The sequence below is a fragment of the Rhinopithecus bieti genome, unplaced genomic scaffold, assembly GCF_001698545.2.
Source record: "Rhinopithecus bieti isolate Rb0 unplaced genomic scaffold, ASM169854v2 scaffold_21201, whole genome shotgun sequence".
In the NCBI taxonomy this organism is placed as follows: Eukaryota; Metazoa; Chordata; class Mammalia; order Primates; family Cercopithecidae; genus Rhinopithecus; species Rhinopithecus bieti.
In genome coordinates this window covers 1,153,018-1,171,488 of record NW_016810610.1, presented here as the reverse complement: position 1 = coordinate 1,171,488, position 18,471 = coordinate 1,153,018, and the positions used below count along the sequence as shown (strand labels likewise).

The 18,471-nt window shown below is 37.9% G+C and overlaps 1 protein-coding gene across 1 annotated transcript in view; it reads left to right on the top strand.

Moving 5' to 3' along the window:
- The window catches only part of TDRD1 (tudor domain containing 1), a 50,261-nt gene extending 32,280 nt beyond the window's left edge, over nucleotides 1-17,981 (top strand). Inside the window, 14 exon segments of the mRNA XM_017892509.1 lie at nucleotides 25-192; nucleotides 302-409; nucleotides 1,298-1,468; nucleotides 2,777-3,019; nucleotides 3,400-3,537; nucleotides 6,658-6,768; nucleotides 7,518-7,688; nucleotides 9,684-9,959; nucleotides 10,489-10,608; nucleotides 11,715-11,831; nucleotides 15,218-15,385; nucleotides 16,229-16,456; nucleotides 17,059-17,109; nucleotides 17,186-17,981. Coding sequence (XP_017747998.1) covers nucleotides 25-192; nucleotides 302-409; nucleotides 1,298-1,468; nucleotides 2,777-3,019; nucleotides 3,400-3,537; nucleotides 6,658-6,768; nucleotides 7,518-7,688; nucleotides 9,684-9,959; nucleotides 10,489-10,608; nucleotides 11,715-11,831; nucleotides 15,218-15,385; nucleotides 16,229-16,456; nucleotides 17,059-17,109; nucleotides 17,186-17,277 — 2,162 coding nt within the window. The 3' untranslated portion in view covers nucleotides 17,278-17,981.
- The last annotated feature ends 490 nt before the right edge of the window (nucleotides 17,982-18,471 follow it).

Here is an 18,471-nt window from a genome sequence, read left to right as displayed (position 1 = left end):
TTACTTCCGTTTTCTTCTGATAAGGTGATCCTGAAGATGTTGGAAAAATGACAACTGAAAACAAAATTGTCATAGACAAAAGTGACCTAATCCCGAAAGTGTTAACTTTTAATGTGGGTGATAAGTTTTGTGGTGTGGTTGCCCACATTCAAACACCAGAAGACTTCTTTTGTCAACAACTGCAAAGTGGCCGTAAGTCAGTTTTCTTGATTTGCTCTATCAAGCTAAAGTACTTCGAGAGATGACATGTAGAAATAATGTATAAATGTGTGTTTCTTTAAAATGTCATCTTTATCTTCAGGAAAGCTTGCTGAACTTCAGGCATCGCTTAGCAAGTACTGTGGTCAGTTGCCTCCACGCTCTGATTTTTATCCAGCCATTGGTGATATATGTTGTGCTCAGTTCTCAGGTAAGGAAAGAGTATTACTGATTTTAAAATTCATTTTATTTTTTACTTACAATTGAGTAAAAACTGTTGAAACAGAGAGTCTTTGGTTTGCGCTGATGGCTGGACTTAAAGTTTCAATATTAGAGTGAACCAATCATGTTTTTAAATAGATCAAATTAAACTGGTTGAAAGGAGTGTGGTCTGACCTAGGTAAGGGCAGAGGGTCTGTGTGTGTCAAGGAGGTGGAGAAATAAAGGAGGTATTTTGGATAATTTTGTCAGCCTTTCGGTTTTTGGGGACTGGTGAAGATAATTCTGTTTAAGTTAATAGGTGGATGTGGAACCTCCCAGGTTCATATCTTCACCGGTTTTATTGAAATAGCAAGAGGGCCCGGAAGTGTGGAGCTGTCATGGTGCAGCCTTTGGACGGCACATGTCCTGCCTTGTGATAACCAGGTTCTGTTACTGTCTGCCGAAGGGAGGCCCAGTGGCCTCATGGAAGGGGAGATGCAGTAATCCTTCAGTAAACTCATTACTTGGTTAGTGGGTTGACCCATATTTGCCAGGTGTTTTAAAACTAGTCTTGCTATTGAATGCTTCATCTATTGAGACCTTGTGATTCACATGATCAGGATATGTTCTCTGTCCTAATGAGCTAACTCTACTGGAGAGACAAGGCATGTAAACTAATAATGACAGCATAAGACATAATTACTGTAGTAAGCTATTAATAAAGGTTACGTCTTAGGAATTGAAGGCTTCTGATAAGCAAAATTAGTAAACATTGTCCTATAAGCTTGATATCTATCAAAGAAAAATCTATAAATGACCATCTCTAATTTGAGGAGGAAAGGTTTTGTTTACATCTGCAGTGGAAAATCATTTGAGATTGAGTCTCTCCCTTTTTCAGAGGATGATCAGTGGTACCGTGCTTCCGTTCTGGCTTACGCTTCTGAAGAATCTGTACTGGTCGGATATGTAGATTATGGAAACTTTGAAATCCTTAGTTTGATGAGACTTTGTCCCATAATCCCAAAGTTGTTGGAATTGCCAATGCAAGCTATAAAGTGTGTGCTAGCAGGTATGAAATTTTTATAGCCTCCATATTCTTTAAAAATTCTAAAGATGAAGAAACATGAAAACATGAAGAGATAAATAGGGAAAAGCTGCCTCTCAAAACAACATGATCAGATGCTTAGAAGTTACTGTATATGTCATTTATCCCACTAGGATCAGAGATTTCGTTCCATGTCAGTCAGTTGGTTTCATTCAAACATACCATAATTTAGAAAGAATATCCTATCTCAGAAGGGTATTATAATTACATCTGCAGCGTATCCAAGATCTTTTCCTTAGGCTATGTTGCAAGATTTGTTATATCCCAAAATACTTCCTTAGGCTATATTCCCACAAGTGGAACAAGTCAGTAATCTCCTTCTTTTCATGTTTGTAATACGTGTTGTACATTTTCTTCCAGAAGGGGTTGACCTAGTTTACATTGCCAACAAAAAAGTATGAGAGAGTCCATTCTCGTACACATTGGTGCAGCAAAGGGATGCTTCCATATTATTTCATCCTAGCCAATTTTGATAAGCTAAAGGTGAAATCATTTCAATTCACCTTATTACCAGTGAGGCTAAACTTTTTTTTGTAAGTTACTTGGCCCTTGCGTTTCATAAACTGACTGAAGCATAACTGTTGGATTGCTGATTTGTAAGTGCCCTTTCAGTGTTGAGTTGTAAGTGCCACCAATGTTTCATATGTTTATAAGGGACCAGTACTTCTTCAGAGGTGGTTTCGTACTTTTGTTTATGGCTTTCTTTATTTTATTGGGCTATAATTTACCTACCTACCATAGTGTTCACTTTAGGTGTTAACTATACAATTCAGTAATTCTCAGTAAATTTACTGAGTTGTACAAACATCACCATAATCTGATTTAGAACATTTCCATCAACCCGGTATGGTCTCTCGTGCCTATTTATGGTTAGTCCTTGCTCTGCAGGTAATAACTAATCTACTTTCTGGCTCTGTAGATTTGTGTTTCTGGACATTGTATATCAATGGAATTAACGTGGTTTTTGTTTTACATATTGTAGAAGCTTTTTACAAGCTTTTTCTTTTTTTCTTGATAGAGATGTGAGTCTGGCCATGTTGCACAGGCTGATCTCAAATCTGCCTTGGCCTCCCAGAGTGCTGGAATGAGCCATTGCACACCAGCAGTCTTTTTCTTTGTTAATTCTGTGTTCATTTTTATGTTCCTCTTAAGTGACACGTTTCCTTTCCAGTGTTTGCCATAGGTTTCTTAAGTTTAACGTGGGGCAGTTAGGAGCTAAATTTCTAAGTGCTTTAAGAATAATTGTAACATTCATTCAAAATTCTTTGTTAGGAGTAAAGCCATCATTAGAAATTTGGACTCCAGAAGCTATTTGTCTCATGAAAAATCTTGTACAGAACAAAATAATCACAGTGGAAGTGGTGGACAAGTTGGAAAACAGTTCCCTGGTGGAGCTTATTGATAAATCCGAGACGCCTCATGTCAGTGTTAGCAGAGTTCTCATAGATGCAGGCTTGGCTGTGGGAGAACAGAGGATGGTGACAGATAAACCCAGTGACATGAAAGAAGCCATTGGTAAGTCAGATGTTTACTGGATAATGCCTGTTCTGGAGTTCAGACGGTTCTGTAAATAAGTAGTTTTTTGTACTTACAAAAAGAATTTATGTTGAAAGCCTTTCATCTTTTAAATCAAGCATTCATCTAAGTACCTGTAAGAATGTTTGAAAAATAAAATTTTGTGAGTTTTATAGGTTGTCAGCAGCTGATGATCAGAAATGTAAATCTGAAATCACTTAGATAATTAATTGTAAGACTGACTTTAAGGTTAATATTCCTATAAAGTCACTTAAAAAGTCAGTGGAAATTCAGTTCTTCAAAAGCGAATTCCCCAGCCACCCCAACCTTGCTACATCCCTCCTCCACTATGTCCATTTAATGTTTAATTATTTTCACAGTTCCCTTGGGTGTGGAAGGAAAAGTAGATCCATTGGAGTGGACATGGGTTGAGCTTGCTGTTGACCAAACAGTAGATGTTGCGGTCTGTATGATATATAGTCCTGGAGAATTTTATTGCCATGTGCTTAAAGAGGATGGTAAGTTGACCCTTGTCATTTGTTTCTTTTTACAAATACATTGCCATAGATAATAACTTCACAGGAGTTTGTTACTGAGTGATAAAAGTACCTCTTTCCAAGAAGGGCCAAGTGGGTATTTGTATTTCCAAGAAAGATTTGGTTATACGTAGTTAGCTTTTGTTCTCTTTTAAGCCACTATTTCTGTTTTCAACAATGCCTCTTTATATTTAAACCAGTTTACATGTCATAGAGTATCTCCTAAATTCATTTACAGAAATTAATTTGGCCTAGTATAGTGGCTCACTCCTATAATCCCAACACTGGGAGGCTGAGGCAAGAGGATGACGAGGCCAAGAACTCAAGGGTGCAGTGAGCCTTGATCATACCAGTGCACTCCAGCCTGGGCAGCAGAGCTAGACCCTGTCTCTGGAAAACAAAAAAACAAATTTAACTTGTATTGAAGTATTAATGTAACATATAGATACACGTGTATATAGGAGTACAACATAATGAATTATCACAATCTCCGCACACTTGTATAACCAGCCTCTAAATCAAGCAATAAAACATTGCCAGTATCTCAGAAGTTTCCCTCCTATCCCCTCCCATCATTACCTCTCCTTTCTTTTTTTTTGAGATGGAGTCTCGCTCTGTTGCCCAGGCCTGAGTGCAGTGCCGCAGTCTCGGCTCACTGCAACCTCCGCCTCCCAGGTTCAAGTAATTCTCCTGCCTCAGCCTCCTGAGTAGCTGGGACTATAGGAGCGTTCCACCACGCCCAGCTATTTTTTTTTCTTTTGTATTTTTGGCAGAGACAGGGTTTCACCGTGAGCCAGGATGGTCTCGATCTCCTGACCTCGTGATCCGCCTGCCTCAGCCTCCCGAAGTGCTGGGATTACAGGCGTGAACCACCGTGCCCAGCCACCTCCTCTCGCTTTCCCAAAAGTAAACATCCTGCTTTCTAATAGCGTAGATGAGTTCTTCCTGGTTTTGAACTTTCTAGAAATGGAATTACACACTATGTGAGCCTCTGTGCCTTACTGCTGGCTCTTCCACTGTGAGATTGTTACATGTATCTGTACCTTGATTTTCCTTGCTGCATAGTGTTCCATTGTATGTTACATGTTATCTGTATCTTATTTTTCCTTGCTTTGTCAAATAAGGACATTGAACTAGATAACTAAGGCCCTATCTGACCCCATAGTTGTGAGATTTGTCATTTCTTCATTCAGAATCATCTGGTGGGTAGGCCACCATTCCATATAGGATAAAATTTACAATTTTGAAGTTCCTTCTTATTTTTGTAGGTGATTATACTAACATCATCTAAAAATTCTAAAGATGAAGGAAACATGAAAACATGTTTCAAAAGTTACAAAAGTGTGTATAGTGGAAAGTAAGTTTCCTGGTTCCTTTTCTCAATTTTCCAAATATTTTTTTCAGAGATACTCTATACATATGCTTGTATGAGTACATATAATCCTTTTCTATATCTATAAATAGTATAAAATGGTAAGTTTTGCATTTTTTCTTCCACTACATTTTGGATATCGGTTCACATACTGTTTTCTCTAGTCTCTTTTTAAATAAGTTTTTATTCTGGAATAATTTTAGGTTTACAGAAAATCACAAAGATGGTACATAGAGTTCTTGTATGCCCCTCACCCAGCTTCTCCTGTAGTTAGCAGGTGATCGTGACACATTGGTTGCAACAAAGAGACCAACAGTGGTATATTGCTATTAACTGAACTCCAAACTTTATTTGGTTTTTGCTAGATTTTCCACTAGTGTCCTTTTTCTGTTCAGGAGCCACTCTGTGATACCACATTGCTGTTTAGTCTCACTTCTTTTTCATGGCTACATGGTATTCCACTGTGTGGGTTTATCCTAATTTAATTAACCTAAGTTAACATCTAGTTGCTCCACATCCTCACAAACATTGTGTGTTTTCTTTTTTGTTTGAGCCATTCTGGTGAGCATCATTGATCTTAACTTTTCCAAATATTGGTTTTTCTTTGTTAAATAAGGACATTAAACTAGATAATAAGGACATTAAACTAGAGATAGGGTGCTTTCTCACCCCATAGTTGTGAGATTTAACCTAAGTGTGGATAAATACTATTTGGTGTGGATAAATACACACTACTAAGTGTGGATAAATACAGAATTAGTGGTTTCCAAGCTTTTATTACTAAAACAAATCCTTGTACTGTTATTTTTACTTTAGGAGTAGATCCCTGGGACAAGTTGCTGAAATTGTAACTAGAGTATTAAGTCAAAGGAATATGTGTGTTTGTGCTTTTGGGAGCTAGTGTTCTTCAGAGGCCAGGCAAACAATCCCCTAGCAGCAGAGTGTATCATTGTCTATAGCGTGTCCTTAAACTTTATTTAGGCTAATCTGAAAGGCGAAACTTCTGAAACATTAGAATTTATTTTCCATTTTAGTGAGTGAGCCTTTGTTACATACTGAAAAGGCATTTGCTTTTCTTTTACTACTACTAAGTGATTCAGATCCCTTCCGCATTCAGAAGCTCTCCGTGGTCTGCATTTTTCAGGTACAGCTCCGATGTCACTCTCCAGTGGCCACTTTTCCACTTCTGTGCTTCGCTAGCCTGCTGCCCACTTTTCGGTTGCCTAATTTCATAATTCTGTCCTTTGTCTGAGAGCCATGTCTTCCTTCTGGAAATACCCTCTCCTTCAAATGTGGTGTACTTCGAATTTCTTTATGAAACCTCCAGCATGCAGAGCTCGTGAGCTCTGACTTCTTACACATTACCTGTGCCATCCATTTAGTGATTAAAGTCACTTTCAGGACAGCTTTTATGTAGCATCTGTATGGGCTTGTATGCTGTTTTCTTATCTCTGCAAAGTTCATACTTGAGTGTACTGATAATCACGCTCTAATTGTTTCTTTTTGCCCAGTAAATCGTTGGTGTTGGGTTTATTGAGAGTATTAACTAAGTAACTTATTTGCCCAATGGTTTTTTAATAAGGAAAAGCATTGGGTAGACTTAATAGTAGTTTGGGGTGGTACCTGTGATTTTTATGATCAAGACATTTTCTGACTTTAAAGGAAAATCTATGTTGTTTATTTTTTAATTTGTTCTTAATTTTTTAATCCTATATGTATTTTATTTTCAGCTTTAAAGAAGCTGAATGATTTGAACAAGTCATTAGCAGAACATTGCCAGCAGAAGTTACCTAATGGTTTCAAGGCAGAGATAGGACAACCTTGTTGTGCTTTTTTTGCAGGTAAGTTGCAGTTGATGTAATCTTGACTTTTAGAACCTTACATTTCTTAACATTCAACTCTTATTTTTATAAGTGCACATTTTCTTAATGTTTAAGCAAATATTTTTCATGGCCAAGACTAAATGAATGCTTACGATGGCATGTGTTTTTCCTTCTCTTTGTAACAAGGACCCTCCAAGTGATGCTTTGTTGCCTAAACTTCATTAAACATTATTTTAATGCTTTTTTTTCCAGAATTTCTGGTAATATTAAGTTAGCTCATAGAAGAGCTGTTCATGGCAGGGTGTTTCCTGTCACTCTAAGTGTTTACAGTATTTTGAAAATCTATTTGAGACATCTTCATTACAATAATTTTTTTTACTATTTAGTACTTATTTTACCACATAACAAGTAAAATAATCTGAGCCATTAGTGCTAAGAGTATTACACATCTCCAAAACTGACAAGTATATTCAAGTCTTACCTTCACCTTCACATTCTGTTTATTGGATAGGTTATGAATGAAATCTTTAATTCATATCAAATGTAAAAGTATGGTACTACACATTTTGGAGATAGTCTAAAAATAGATTTTGAGACTTTTTTCATTCTAGAGATTTTGGAATTTTGAAAAATGAAAGGCATGATTTGGGGAAATAAGCAAATTTATTACCTGCTTTTAGACAAAGGGTGGCTTTTTTTCAAGATATGTATTTCAAGTGCCAATAGAAAGGAAATGTTCCATGTCACAAACTGTGTGTTAAACCTAGGTGATGGTAATTGGTATCGTGCTTTAGTCAAGGAAATCTTACCAAATGGAAATGTTAAAGTATATTTTGTGGATTATGGAAACATTGAAGAAGTTACTGCAGATGAACTCCGAATGATATCGTCAACATTTTTAAACCTCCCCTTTCAGGGGATACGGTGCCGGTTAGCAGGTATGGTATACCATAAGAAATTTTCTCAACTACTTTCTAATACTTGCGGCTTATAATGTAAGTGTTAATATCTAAAATATTAATATTTTGTGTGAGTTAGAAGATCCTGCTTCATATTACAAAACTTAGAAATTTATTTACAATATTGGCCAAAACGTCCAGTGTTGTCAGAGTAGGGAAGCCGCTGCTTTACTGACCATGGGAATAAAAACTCCTTGATCCTCTGGAAGGCATTGGCAGGATTCCTTAAGAACCTCCAGTGTTCATACCTTCTGATTTAGTAACTTTCCTCCTAGTAATTTTTCCCGGAGAAATCCGGGAATTGCACAGAGTAGGTTACCAAAAAAATTATTATGCTGCTGTTAATAATGACAAAATAACATAAATAGTCAATAATAGCGGATTGGGTAAATGATCCATAAAATGAATAATGACAGTACTTATTTCGTAGGGTTTTTGGCAGGATTAAATGAAGGCTTAGGGACAGGGTCTGGCACCCAAAGTTCTGCATGTTTAACTGTCTATTGCACAGTCATTATGGATGATGTTAAATATGTGTTATTGATATGAAGAATTGTTCATGATTTAAGTGAAGAAAACAGGTTATAAAAGAGTGTTGTGATGAAGACAACAGACTTCAGAGCCAACTGCTGCTTGCTGTCTGTGAGATGTTTAGACAAATTATTTAAACTTGCTGTGCTTCTGTTTCCTTATCTGAAAGTTATTCCTACCTTACTCAACGAGTTGTTAAGAGAAAAATATAAAGCACTTAACAGTGCTTGGCATTATACCTATAGTAGCAGTTATTATAAAAACTTTAGAATAGATTATATGAGAGAATATGTGTATATGTGCATGTGTGTATTTTGGACATCTGCACATAAAAAGTGTGGGTGGTTGGATTCCAAAATGTGAACAGTGGTAAAGTCAGGCAGCACAGATGGATTTATTTCTTCTGCTAGTCTGTTTCTATTTATTTTACAATATGTTTCAGATTGTTGGTTTTTTTTTTTTTTTTCTTTTCTTTTGTGATGAGGTTTCACTCTTCTTGCCCAGGCTGGAGTACAATGGCGCAATCTCGACTCACTGCAACCTCTGCCTCCCGGGTTCAAGCGGTTCTCCTCCGTCATCAGCCTCCTGAGTAGCTGGGATTACAGGCATATGCCACCACGCCTGACTAATTTTTTGTATTTTTAGTAGAGACGGGGTTTCTCCATGTTGGTCAGGCTGGTCTTGAAATCCTGACCTCAGATGATCCGCCTGCCTCCACCTCCCAAAGTGCTGGGATTACAGGCATGAGCCACTGTGCCCAGCCCAGATTATTGTTCTTAATTACTATATTTTATTCCAGCGCTGCTTAAATTATGGCCTCCAAACCAGCAACATCAACATGGGAACTTGTTAATAACTGCAGATTCTCAGCCCCCACCCTAGACCAGACCTACCAAAATTAGAGACTCTGGGTAGGGCCCCACAGTCTGTGTTTTAACAAGGTCTCTAGGTGGTTGAGATACATGTTCAAGTTTGAAAATTGCTGCTAAGAAAACAAGGGTGTAAGCCAAAGTTATCCAAGAAAAATAATTTTTGCTTACATAATGAAAAACATTTTGATGTTACTAGAAAGCTGTCCACAAAAGTGGCAGTATATCAGCTGACATCTTCTACCAGCATAATGGTTAACTCATGATTTTATACATAACAGAACATGATGGTGAATTCTAAAACAGTACTCCTTTTTCTGTTGGAAAATGCCAGGTAAAGATATGTTAGCAGAGAAAGTAAGGAAAGATTCTGAGCCTCCTAAAAACCCTAGGGTGTATTAGTAAATGCATTATCCGCATGCAAGATGTAGGTGTGTAATTGAATATTGAAGATACTCAGGTTTGCTGACCTGAAAGCAAACTTGGCAAAGACCTGGTCCTGGGTACGGGTACTACTAAAGCAAAACTGAAGCTTGTGCATAGGATTCTTTTTACTGCTGTCCTTATTTTCCAGATATACAGTCTAGAAACAAACATTGGTCTGAAGAAGCCATAACAAGATTCCAGATGTGTGTTGCTGGGGTAAAATTGCAAGCCAGAGTGGTTGAAGTCACTGAAAATGGGACAGGAGTTGAACTCACTGATCTTTCCACTTGTTATCCCAGAATAATCAGTGATGTTCTGATTGATGAACATCTGGTTTTAAAATCTGCTTCACCACATAAAGATTTACCAAATGACAGACTTGTTAATAAACATGAACTTCAAGTTCATGTACAGGGACTTCAAGGTAACATTTTAAAACCATATTATTTGTTTAAATTTGTTATTCTTTGCTCTCAGAGACTATGAAAATTTTTCTATCATAAATGACAATTTTCCTGTAGAGATAGGCTTTACAGACATAGATTAGTAGGTTAATATTAATTGTATTATTGAAAGATAATTATTGAACAAACATTCCTTTCAATGTAATTATCAGATAAACATGTATTATACAGAGATAATCTCCCTTAGAAGCTTGAGTAAATTGTAAGAATTATATTAAATATTTGACAGAGATGGAAATATAGAGAAATACACTACAGGAATGTAATAGTTCAAGGATTTCATTGTAGACTGAACTTTTTTGTACTGCCCATACAATCACTCAAATGGAATAGATTGTTTTGTGAAAATACAGATTTTTATTTTGGGGATTTGGAAATGTTGATAATCAATTGATGAACAAATGATTGAATTAAATATGTTACTGAGGAAAACAATAGTACATTTTTTTTTTATTCCATGTGTGACACCTGTGTTTTGTATGCTTCCAGCTACCGCTTCAGCTGAGCAATGGAAGACGATAGAATTGCCAGTTAATAAAACTGTGCAAGCAAATGTATTAGAAATCATAAGCCCAAACTTGTTTTATGCTCTACCAAACGGGATGCCAGGTAAGAAACCAAAATTTGAGAAATATTTATGCTCATCTTTTAAACTGTAAAATGGAAGTGCCAGTCTTGAATTCCTTAGGAAATGAAGGGGAGAAGAGGCTCACTGTTTTAAGGAAGAACTGATCATAACACTTAAGGCCAATTTAGTTACGAAACACGAGTGGGAACATGAAGGGAAGCCCTACTACAGGCAGCACCTGCCTGCCCAGTAGCCTGGTCTACAGCTTTTTATAACAAAAGTGTCCTTAATTACTGTATAATTTCTTGTTTAAAAACACGTTATCTATGTTGAATCATATTTAGTGCTTTAGATATATCGAAAGACTTTGTAATCCGTTCGTAATCATAGCTTTACTACACCTTAGAGACTTAGATGTTTCATACTAGAACGAATCTTGAAGAAAAGTTGCATATAAAATTTATTTTTAATTTTCTTTTGTTCTTTCGTGGAAGTTACAATTAAGGAATCTCTTAAATGTATATGACTTTATCCTTGTAGTATCTGAAGATGAGTTAGTGCAAGTTGAGTGCTTTTTAGAATAATTTGCAGGCACTTTTAAAGCTGAAAATAATGAACCTTTTGTTTCAAATTTTCAAAGGTAGAACTGTGGTAATGCCAATAACTGCTCTTAAATTTATCTCTAATACTACAAAATGATCTTTATTCTGTGACTAAAAAGCAGGAGCTTAGGGTTATTTGATTCTGACAACATGTGGTATGATGAATTGGAAATGCTATTGAGGATAATTTTATTAAGTATAGCACTCACTGTGAAAAGTACACTAAACAATTGTAAAAATACAACTTTGTAAGTTTTCACAGAGTGAGCAAACCAGTATAACCACCCTGATCAAGCAGTTGATCCACTGGAGGCTTCCTCTCTGCCCCCTCCCAGTATTGATTGCATACCTTCTGCAAATGGCAACCAATAGTGGGTATATTTATTTTCAAATATAATGTATATTTTATATACATGTATATATTTTCAGTATGCCTATTTTAATACACAGGGTTTTTTGATTGATTAGACTTGCCATTCTTTTGTATACTGTTAATAGTAGCATTGGAAATTTTCTTCACAAAAGATTGCTTTTGTATATTTTAGAAAATCAGGAAAAGCTGTGCATATTGACAGCTGAATTATTAGAATACTGCAATGCTCCGAAAAGTCGACCACCCTATAGACCAAGAATTGGAGATGCATGCTGTGCCAAATACACAAGTAAGGTTGTTTTAGGGAAAATATTAGAGGAAAGGTATTTAGTCTGTTTTCTTTTACATGATACTATGTAGATTTTGGTATTTTAGCTGCATATTTCATTTGGTTTAGGGAGAGAAATTAAGGAAGGCAGTGTTGTGGATTTAATTCATATATTGGTCATTCAGCTTTTTGATTCTATATAGATTATTTTTAGGCAAGGATATAGGTGGATTTCTACAAATCTGTCAGTACTTACAGATAACCAGCTCGAGATAATCACACTATTCTAATGGATCAGTCACATTACATTTATTTATGGAGGGGTTGCAAAGAATTCATAGGGTTCCATATGTGAATGTACTAAAAAAGGATGAAATGCCTCGGAGTCAGGCTCATTGATAAGGGTATACTTTGATCCTTCTCCATTTTAATATCTCTTTTTAACAAATTTCCTATGCTAATATAAATAACACTTGGATTTGCTTCTGGGATCAAGGTTAAGTGGGAGCGGAGCCAGGTTACAGTGCTGCTTCATGGTCTGCACTCAGGTCCAATTGGCAGGCCTGTTACTGGGGGTCATGGATAAGCATGGCTCCTGCCAGTCCCTGGGCAGAGGTGGCTAGTGGCAGGATGGCTGGTGGCAGGATGGCAGCCACATGGGCCAAGAGCTGAGATCACTTGGGGACAGGGCTGCTTCCAGTCAGTAGCTAGGAACAGGGTCTTGAAAGTCTGCACTGGGGCATGGGCCTGCCTTCTCAAAGAGCCTTCCTCAATCTTGGGCTCCAATGGCATTTTAGAACCCCCATCTGGATCCCAAACCTCTCACAAAGGCATTTTTGTGGTTAGATAGGCATCAAATTGCTTTTGTTTGGGGGGCACAAGTTAGGGACCTTCAAATTTCATGGTCTTGCAGATATCACACATAGTTTTGTTTTTCTTTTGTATGAGAACTGGATCTACACTTTCCCTTTCTTCCCAGGATAAATCATAATTTTTGGTTCTGTAAGTATTCTGCCTTACTTCGTTAGGACTGCATGAGCACTGTTCACAGCTGAGCTGTGTAGTGTATTACAGTTACATTCTCTTTTGCCACTTTTGTTGTTAGTGTTCTATAGACTTTCACTAATTATTTCTAGTGCTCTGCATTAGTGCAAATTCCCGCAAAGAACACGATATGTACTTTATCAACTATTACTATATTGGAGGCATCTTCAGCCTTCCAGTCTGCTTCTGCACAGGCTGCTTGTCCTCCAGACCTGAGCTGTTATCCTGGGTTTTTCTTCACCATGCTGAGATCGTTTCAGCCCTGACCCCCTTACTTCCTGGATGGTGCTTCTGCCCCCTACACCGTGTTAGCTAGATTTCTTCCTCCCTCTTCCCACTTTGTTTTTTGGATCCCTGGCTTCCCTTTTGATTTACTCCAGTATTTGGGTGGATCCTGTCCTCCAGAAGCTGAGAAAAGGTGCATGTAACACAAATTTTCTGTTACCTCCCATGTTTGAAAAAGTCTTTAGCCTAATCGTTAATTGATAGGTTGCCTGGATACAGAATTCTAGATTGGAAATGGTTTTTCCCTTACAGTTTTGAAGGCACTGCTTTTATTGTGTTTTAGCTGTTGGTGTTTCTGGTCAAAAGATTAATGTTATTCTGGATTCCACAAACTTCGTATGTTTCTTCCCCCTTTCTGGAACAGTTAGTGTTCTCTTCACCTGTTGTGAAATTTATGATATGACCTTAGAATGGTGTTTCTTTTTCTACTATTTTGCTGGGCACTCAGTGGGTGGACCCCTTAAGTCTGGAAATTCATGAGTTTCAGTTTGAGAAACTTTCCTGAATTAATGCTTTTAGTTCCTTTTGTTTTCTGTTCATTTAGGAGCTCCAAGTCTTCTAATGCTTAATTTGGACTCTTCTGCTAAATGTCCTCTTCTCTCTTTCATCTTTTTTGTTTTTAAAGAGATTTCCTCAATTTCGCCTTCCAACTTTTTAAATTTAGGTTTTCATTTCCAGCACATTTTAATTTCAATAGCTTTTTTTTTTTTTTTTTTTTTTGGTTTTTCATGTGTATGTGTTTTAATACTACCCTGTTCTTTCAAGGGTGGAATGTCATTTCTCCAAGGATATTACTGTCAGTCTTCTAATGTTCATTGTCATCTTCCTCCTTTGCCTTGGTTTCCCTAAGGTCCTGTTTTGTTTTGGTCTCCTCTTAGAGGCTTTCTGCAAATCTCTGGTGATCCTGTGCTGTTCCTGTATTTAAGATGGGGCACTGAGAAGTTACTGGGAAGTTGCTTTGAGAGTGGGCAGGGGCTTATCCACTGGTGGCCTTCACTGTGGGTGATCTGGCTCTGCCATTTGACTGCAGGCTCCCAGTGTTGCCATCTTGATGGGCTGTCACATGGGCTGGTTGCCTCCTGCCTGGAGTGCACAGCTTGCCCGCCAGTGTTAAACTCTCCCTGGTCTGCTCTGCCTCACGCTCTCCAGTCCATGGCCTCTGTAGTTCATTGTCTCTGGAGAGGAAACCTCCAGTCTTCTGCCCTCAAGTAGAAGCATCATTAAAACATGGGAATGTAAAGCTCACCATTCTCTTTAGCAACTTAAAAATAGGTGTTATATGTAAATAAGTGTATGAATCAAAGCCTGTTCAGATGTCTTTGCAAGTAACTCTGCTTCCTTGGCCAATCTTCATTTCCAACTCCATCTTAACTCCTAATGTTGAATGAGTAACACCAATCGTTGAGACTTTAGGGATTGGGGATTTGTGATGCGAGCTGGGATGCTTCTTGGCTTCCCCATTGCCAGCTTTGGTTGAGCTACCATGGCTCTATTAAATCATTTTCATTCAGGCATCTGCTTTCCAGCTTCCAATATTCTGTGGTCTTTTCTCTTGTTCTCTATTCTTGTGGTTTTACACATTTAAAAAAAAAAAAATCCTGTTAGGGATTGGGCGCAGTGGCTCACGCCTGTAATCCCAACACTTTGGGAGGCTGAGGCAGTAGGATAGCTTGAGTTCAGGAGTTCAAGACCAGCCTGGGCAGCATGGCAAGACCCTATCTCTACCAAGAATAAAAAATTAGCTGGGCATGGTGGTGTATACCTGTAGTCCCAGCTACTCGATAAGCTGAGGTGAGAGGATCACTTGAGCCTGGGAGGTGGAGGTTACAGCGAGCCAAGATTGTGTCACTGCACTCCAGCCTGGGCTACAAAGCCAGACCCTATCTCAAAAAGAAAGAAAAAAAATTGTTACATTTTTCATAGGAGTGTAGAGGTAAATGCTTATATTTAATTTGAAGTCTAATCAGAAATTTTGGCATGGATTTTTAAGTGAAGTAAATATAACTATGAATAACCATCTTAAAGTAGGAGGAGTCACTGACTATAAGTTCTTACCTGAGATTTCATTCTATTTTCAGGTGATGATTTTTGGTATCGTGCAGTTGTTCTGGGGACATCAGACACTGATGTGGAAGTGCTCTATGCAGACTATGGAAACATTGAAACCGTGCCTCTTTGCAGAGTGCAACCAATCACCTCTAGCCACCTGGCACTTCCTTTCCAAATTATTAGATGTTCACTTGAAGGTAGACAGCTAAGTCACTTTCCAATTTAGGTGTCTGGGGTTTGTTTCTTTTTTTTTCCTCTTTGTGTTTCCTAGCTCTAAGTCTGAATCAAATGGATATTTCCAGTAACTGCCTTAATGTTTTTAAATATTAAGAATTTTCAAATCAGTTTCATATTATTTATTCTTTATCGAATTCTCATAAAAACTGTACTCAATCAGTCTTTGTTTTATAGATTAATTTCAGAGGGCCAGGGTTCAGAGATTCGGTTTTGGCCCTGGTTGCTAAGCTAGTAAGTGGCAGGGCCAGGATGTGAAACAGGGTGTCTGACCTCTCATTTGGGGTCTTTCTGCTTTGTCACATCTCTTTAGGGACTAAAGGCATTCAGATGACACCATTTTTGGCTACCTTATGCATAATAAATCTTCATATATTCAGCTCCTTAGTTGAAATTTGAATAAAGTGAACAAAAATACTTAAAGTAGCTTTTTACTGTCGCTCCTGATGTCCTTATGCAGAGGACTTGCAGATAATACCATACCAGTTGCTTCATGGTCCTCTTAGGTTTTGACTCAGAGTTGGAAAATTATCTTTGTTGTTTGTTTCTCCTGTTGAAATATATGAAGGACAGATGTGTCTGTTTCGTGCCCTCTAGTCCAAGATTAGTGCTTGATGCCTTGCTAGGGGATCAATAAATATGTATTGAATAAATTTGCCTTTTGTAATGCAACAGCAGTAGTACATCAAAGCATACCTAAATCCAGCTGAAGTCCAGTAAGCCTTTTGCTTATTATTATTAGATAATTTATCCAAATTATATCTTTTTAAAAGGGACTAAAAGACTGTAATATCCATTTTTTCCAGGGTTAATGGAATTGAATGGAAGCTCTTCTCAATTAATAATAATGCTGTTAAAAAATTTCATGTTGAATCAGAATGTAATGCTTTCTGTGAAAGGAATTACAAAGAATGTCCATACAGTGTCAGTTGAGAAATGTTCTGAGAATGGGACTGTCGATGTAGCTGATAAGCTGGTGACGTTTGGTCTGGCAAAAAACATCACACCTCAAGGGCAGAGTGCTTTAAATAGAGGTATTCTTTTCAAGTGTTATTAATAACGGATGTTAAGTGTGAGGAATAAGAGAGAATCAGTTTAGTTGACTTGACCTTTTCTCACTCCCTGTGCCATACTGTCTCCTCCTCCTCCACAAATCCAGTGGTGGGATTCTGATTCCCATGGCTGCCTGAGAGGACCGCCTTGATGGAGGCAGTCCTCCGAGTCCAGATAGTCCTTAGATCAGACTTGTCAGCACTGCTGTGGGAATTGACACCAAGGGCTTTGAAAATGCCAGGCATTCTGCATGTCCTTATTTCCAATTTACTTTTATCCTGATCAAAAGGAGAAGTCATAGTTTTGAGATTCCATCTTCTTGGTGCTTCATAAGATGTATGTTTGACAGACCTGGCCTCAACCAAAAAGAGATGATAGACAGCCGAAACCTTGGAGACATGGGTTGTTAATGTGGTCAAATTCAGACCATGGTAGTGGATCGTCTCAGAGCCCAAATGGATCCATCCAGGTCTCTGTAGTCGGAACCCATGTGCAAGGGGGAGAGCTATCTGTATGTTTAGACTCCCAAGTTTCTTCTTTACATTATATGTTACCTAATGGCTTATTTTTCTTGTGCTTTTAGAAAAGATGTATAGCATGAGGTGCTGCTGCACAGAGTTACAGAAACAAGTAGGTAACATTTCCTTTAAGTGAAATTATACTCTTAACGTTTTTAGAAATTAAATCATATGGTTTCTTTTCACCCACAGGTTGAAAACATGAACATATTCTTCTTTTCCTCTTAAACAATTCAACAAATCAAAATAACTTTATTGAAATGAAAAAACTGTTAAAAAAGTAAGTTAAATTGTATGTTTTCGCCTCTTTTATGATCACCAACAGGACATCTTCAGGCATATTGTCAGGATAGAGCTCACGGAGTGAAACCTATTGTAAGGCTGTACTTTTGTGATTTAATGACCTGAGGTTTGGTCATAATGCTTCTGCTGTTTTTATAGGTTTATCTGATCGTTTTCCTTTGCCACTGCTAACAGAACTGAACCCCCAGGGGTATTCCAGTTGGGATAGCCTTTCCTTACTGTTGTTGGATTTTAAGAATGCCTGTGTTACTGATACGTGGAGGGACTTGTAAAACTTGTTGTGACATAAAGCTTAGCCTCAGATCTTTTGTCTAGATTTGAAATTAACTCAGCTCTCACTTGTGCACATTGCTGTAAATATGTTTAGCACTTTTTGTGAGGGGTATCTGAAGGGCCAGGAACAGAAAGTGGGCTGCACTGAGGGTATTTTTTATTTCAAAACAAAACATACTGCCTGCTTTTGGCTGTGGTGATTCTAGTGTCTGAAGAACATACTGGTGAGTTTTAAACCAGTGTTCCTTCCCCTCCACCCCCTTTTTTTAAATGTCTGGGATCCTTCGTTGTAAGATGGCTCTCAGAAATACATTTTTGGTTAAGAGCCAGTTAGAACTTGTGATCAGGGCTGGGGGTGGTGGCTCACGCCTGTAATCCCAGCACTTTGGGAGGCTGAGGCAGGCAGATTACCTGAGCCCAGGAGTTCGAAGCCAGCCTGGCCAACATGGCAAAACACTGTCTCTACTTAAAATACAAAATTAGCTGGGCGTGGTGGTACACACCTGTTATCGTAGCTACTTGGGAGGCTGAGACAGGAGAATCACTTGAATCCAGGAGGTGGAGGTTGCAATGAGCCAAGACTGTGCTACTATACTCCAGGCTGGGTGACAGAGTAAGACTTTGTCTCAAAAAAAAAAAAAAAAAAAAAAAAAAAAAACCAAAAGCAACTTCTAATCTCAGAATAAAGTTGTCCTCCTCACCACGTTGAGTTGTTGTAGTTCCAGCCAAAAACAAAGGAACTTTTGTTGGTTAACAAGTTTATGTTAGACTGGAAAGAGTTCGAGAGGTGGCTGTATTACTCTTCATGAATCTTTTATGGGTGTAGTGACTCAGGAACCAACTGTGTTAAAACATATCTTTCATGTGGTAATAGACGGTTTCTTTGTTTTTTAAGAAAGGTC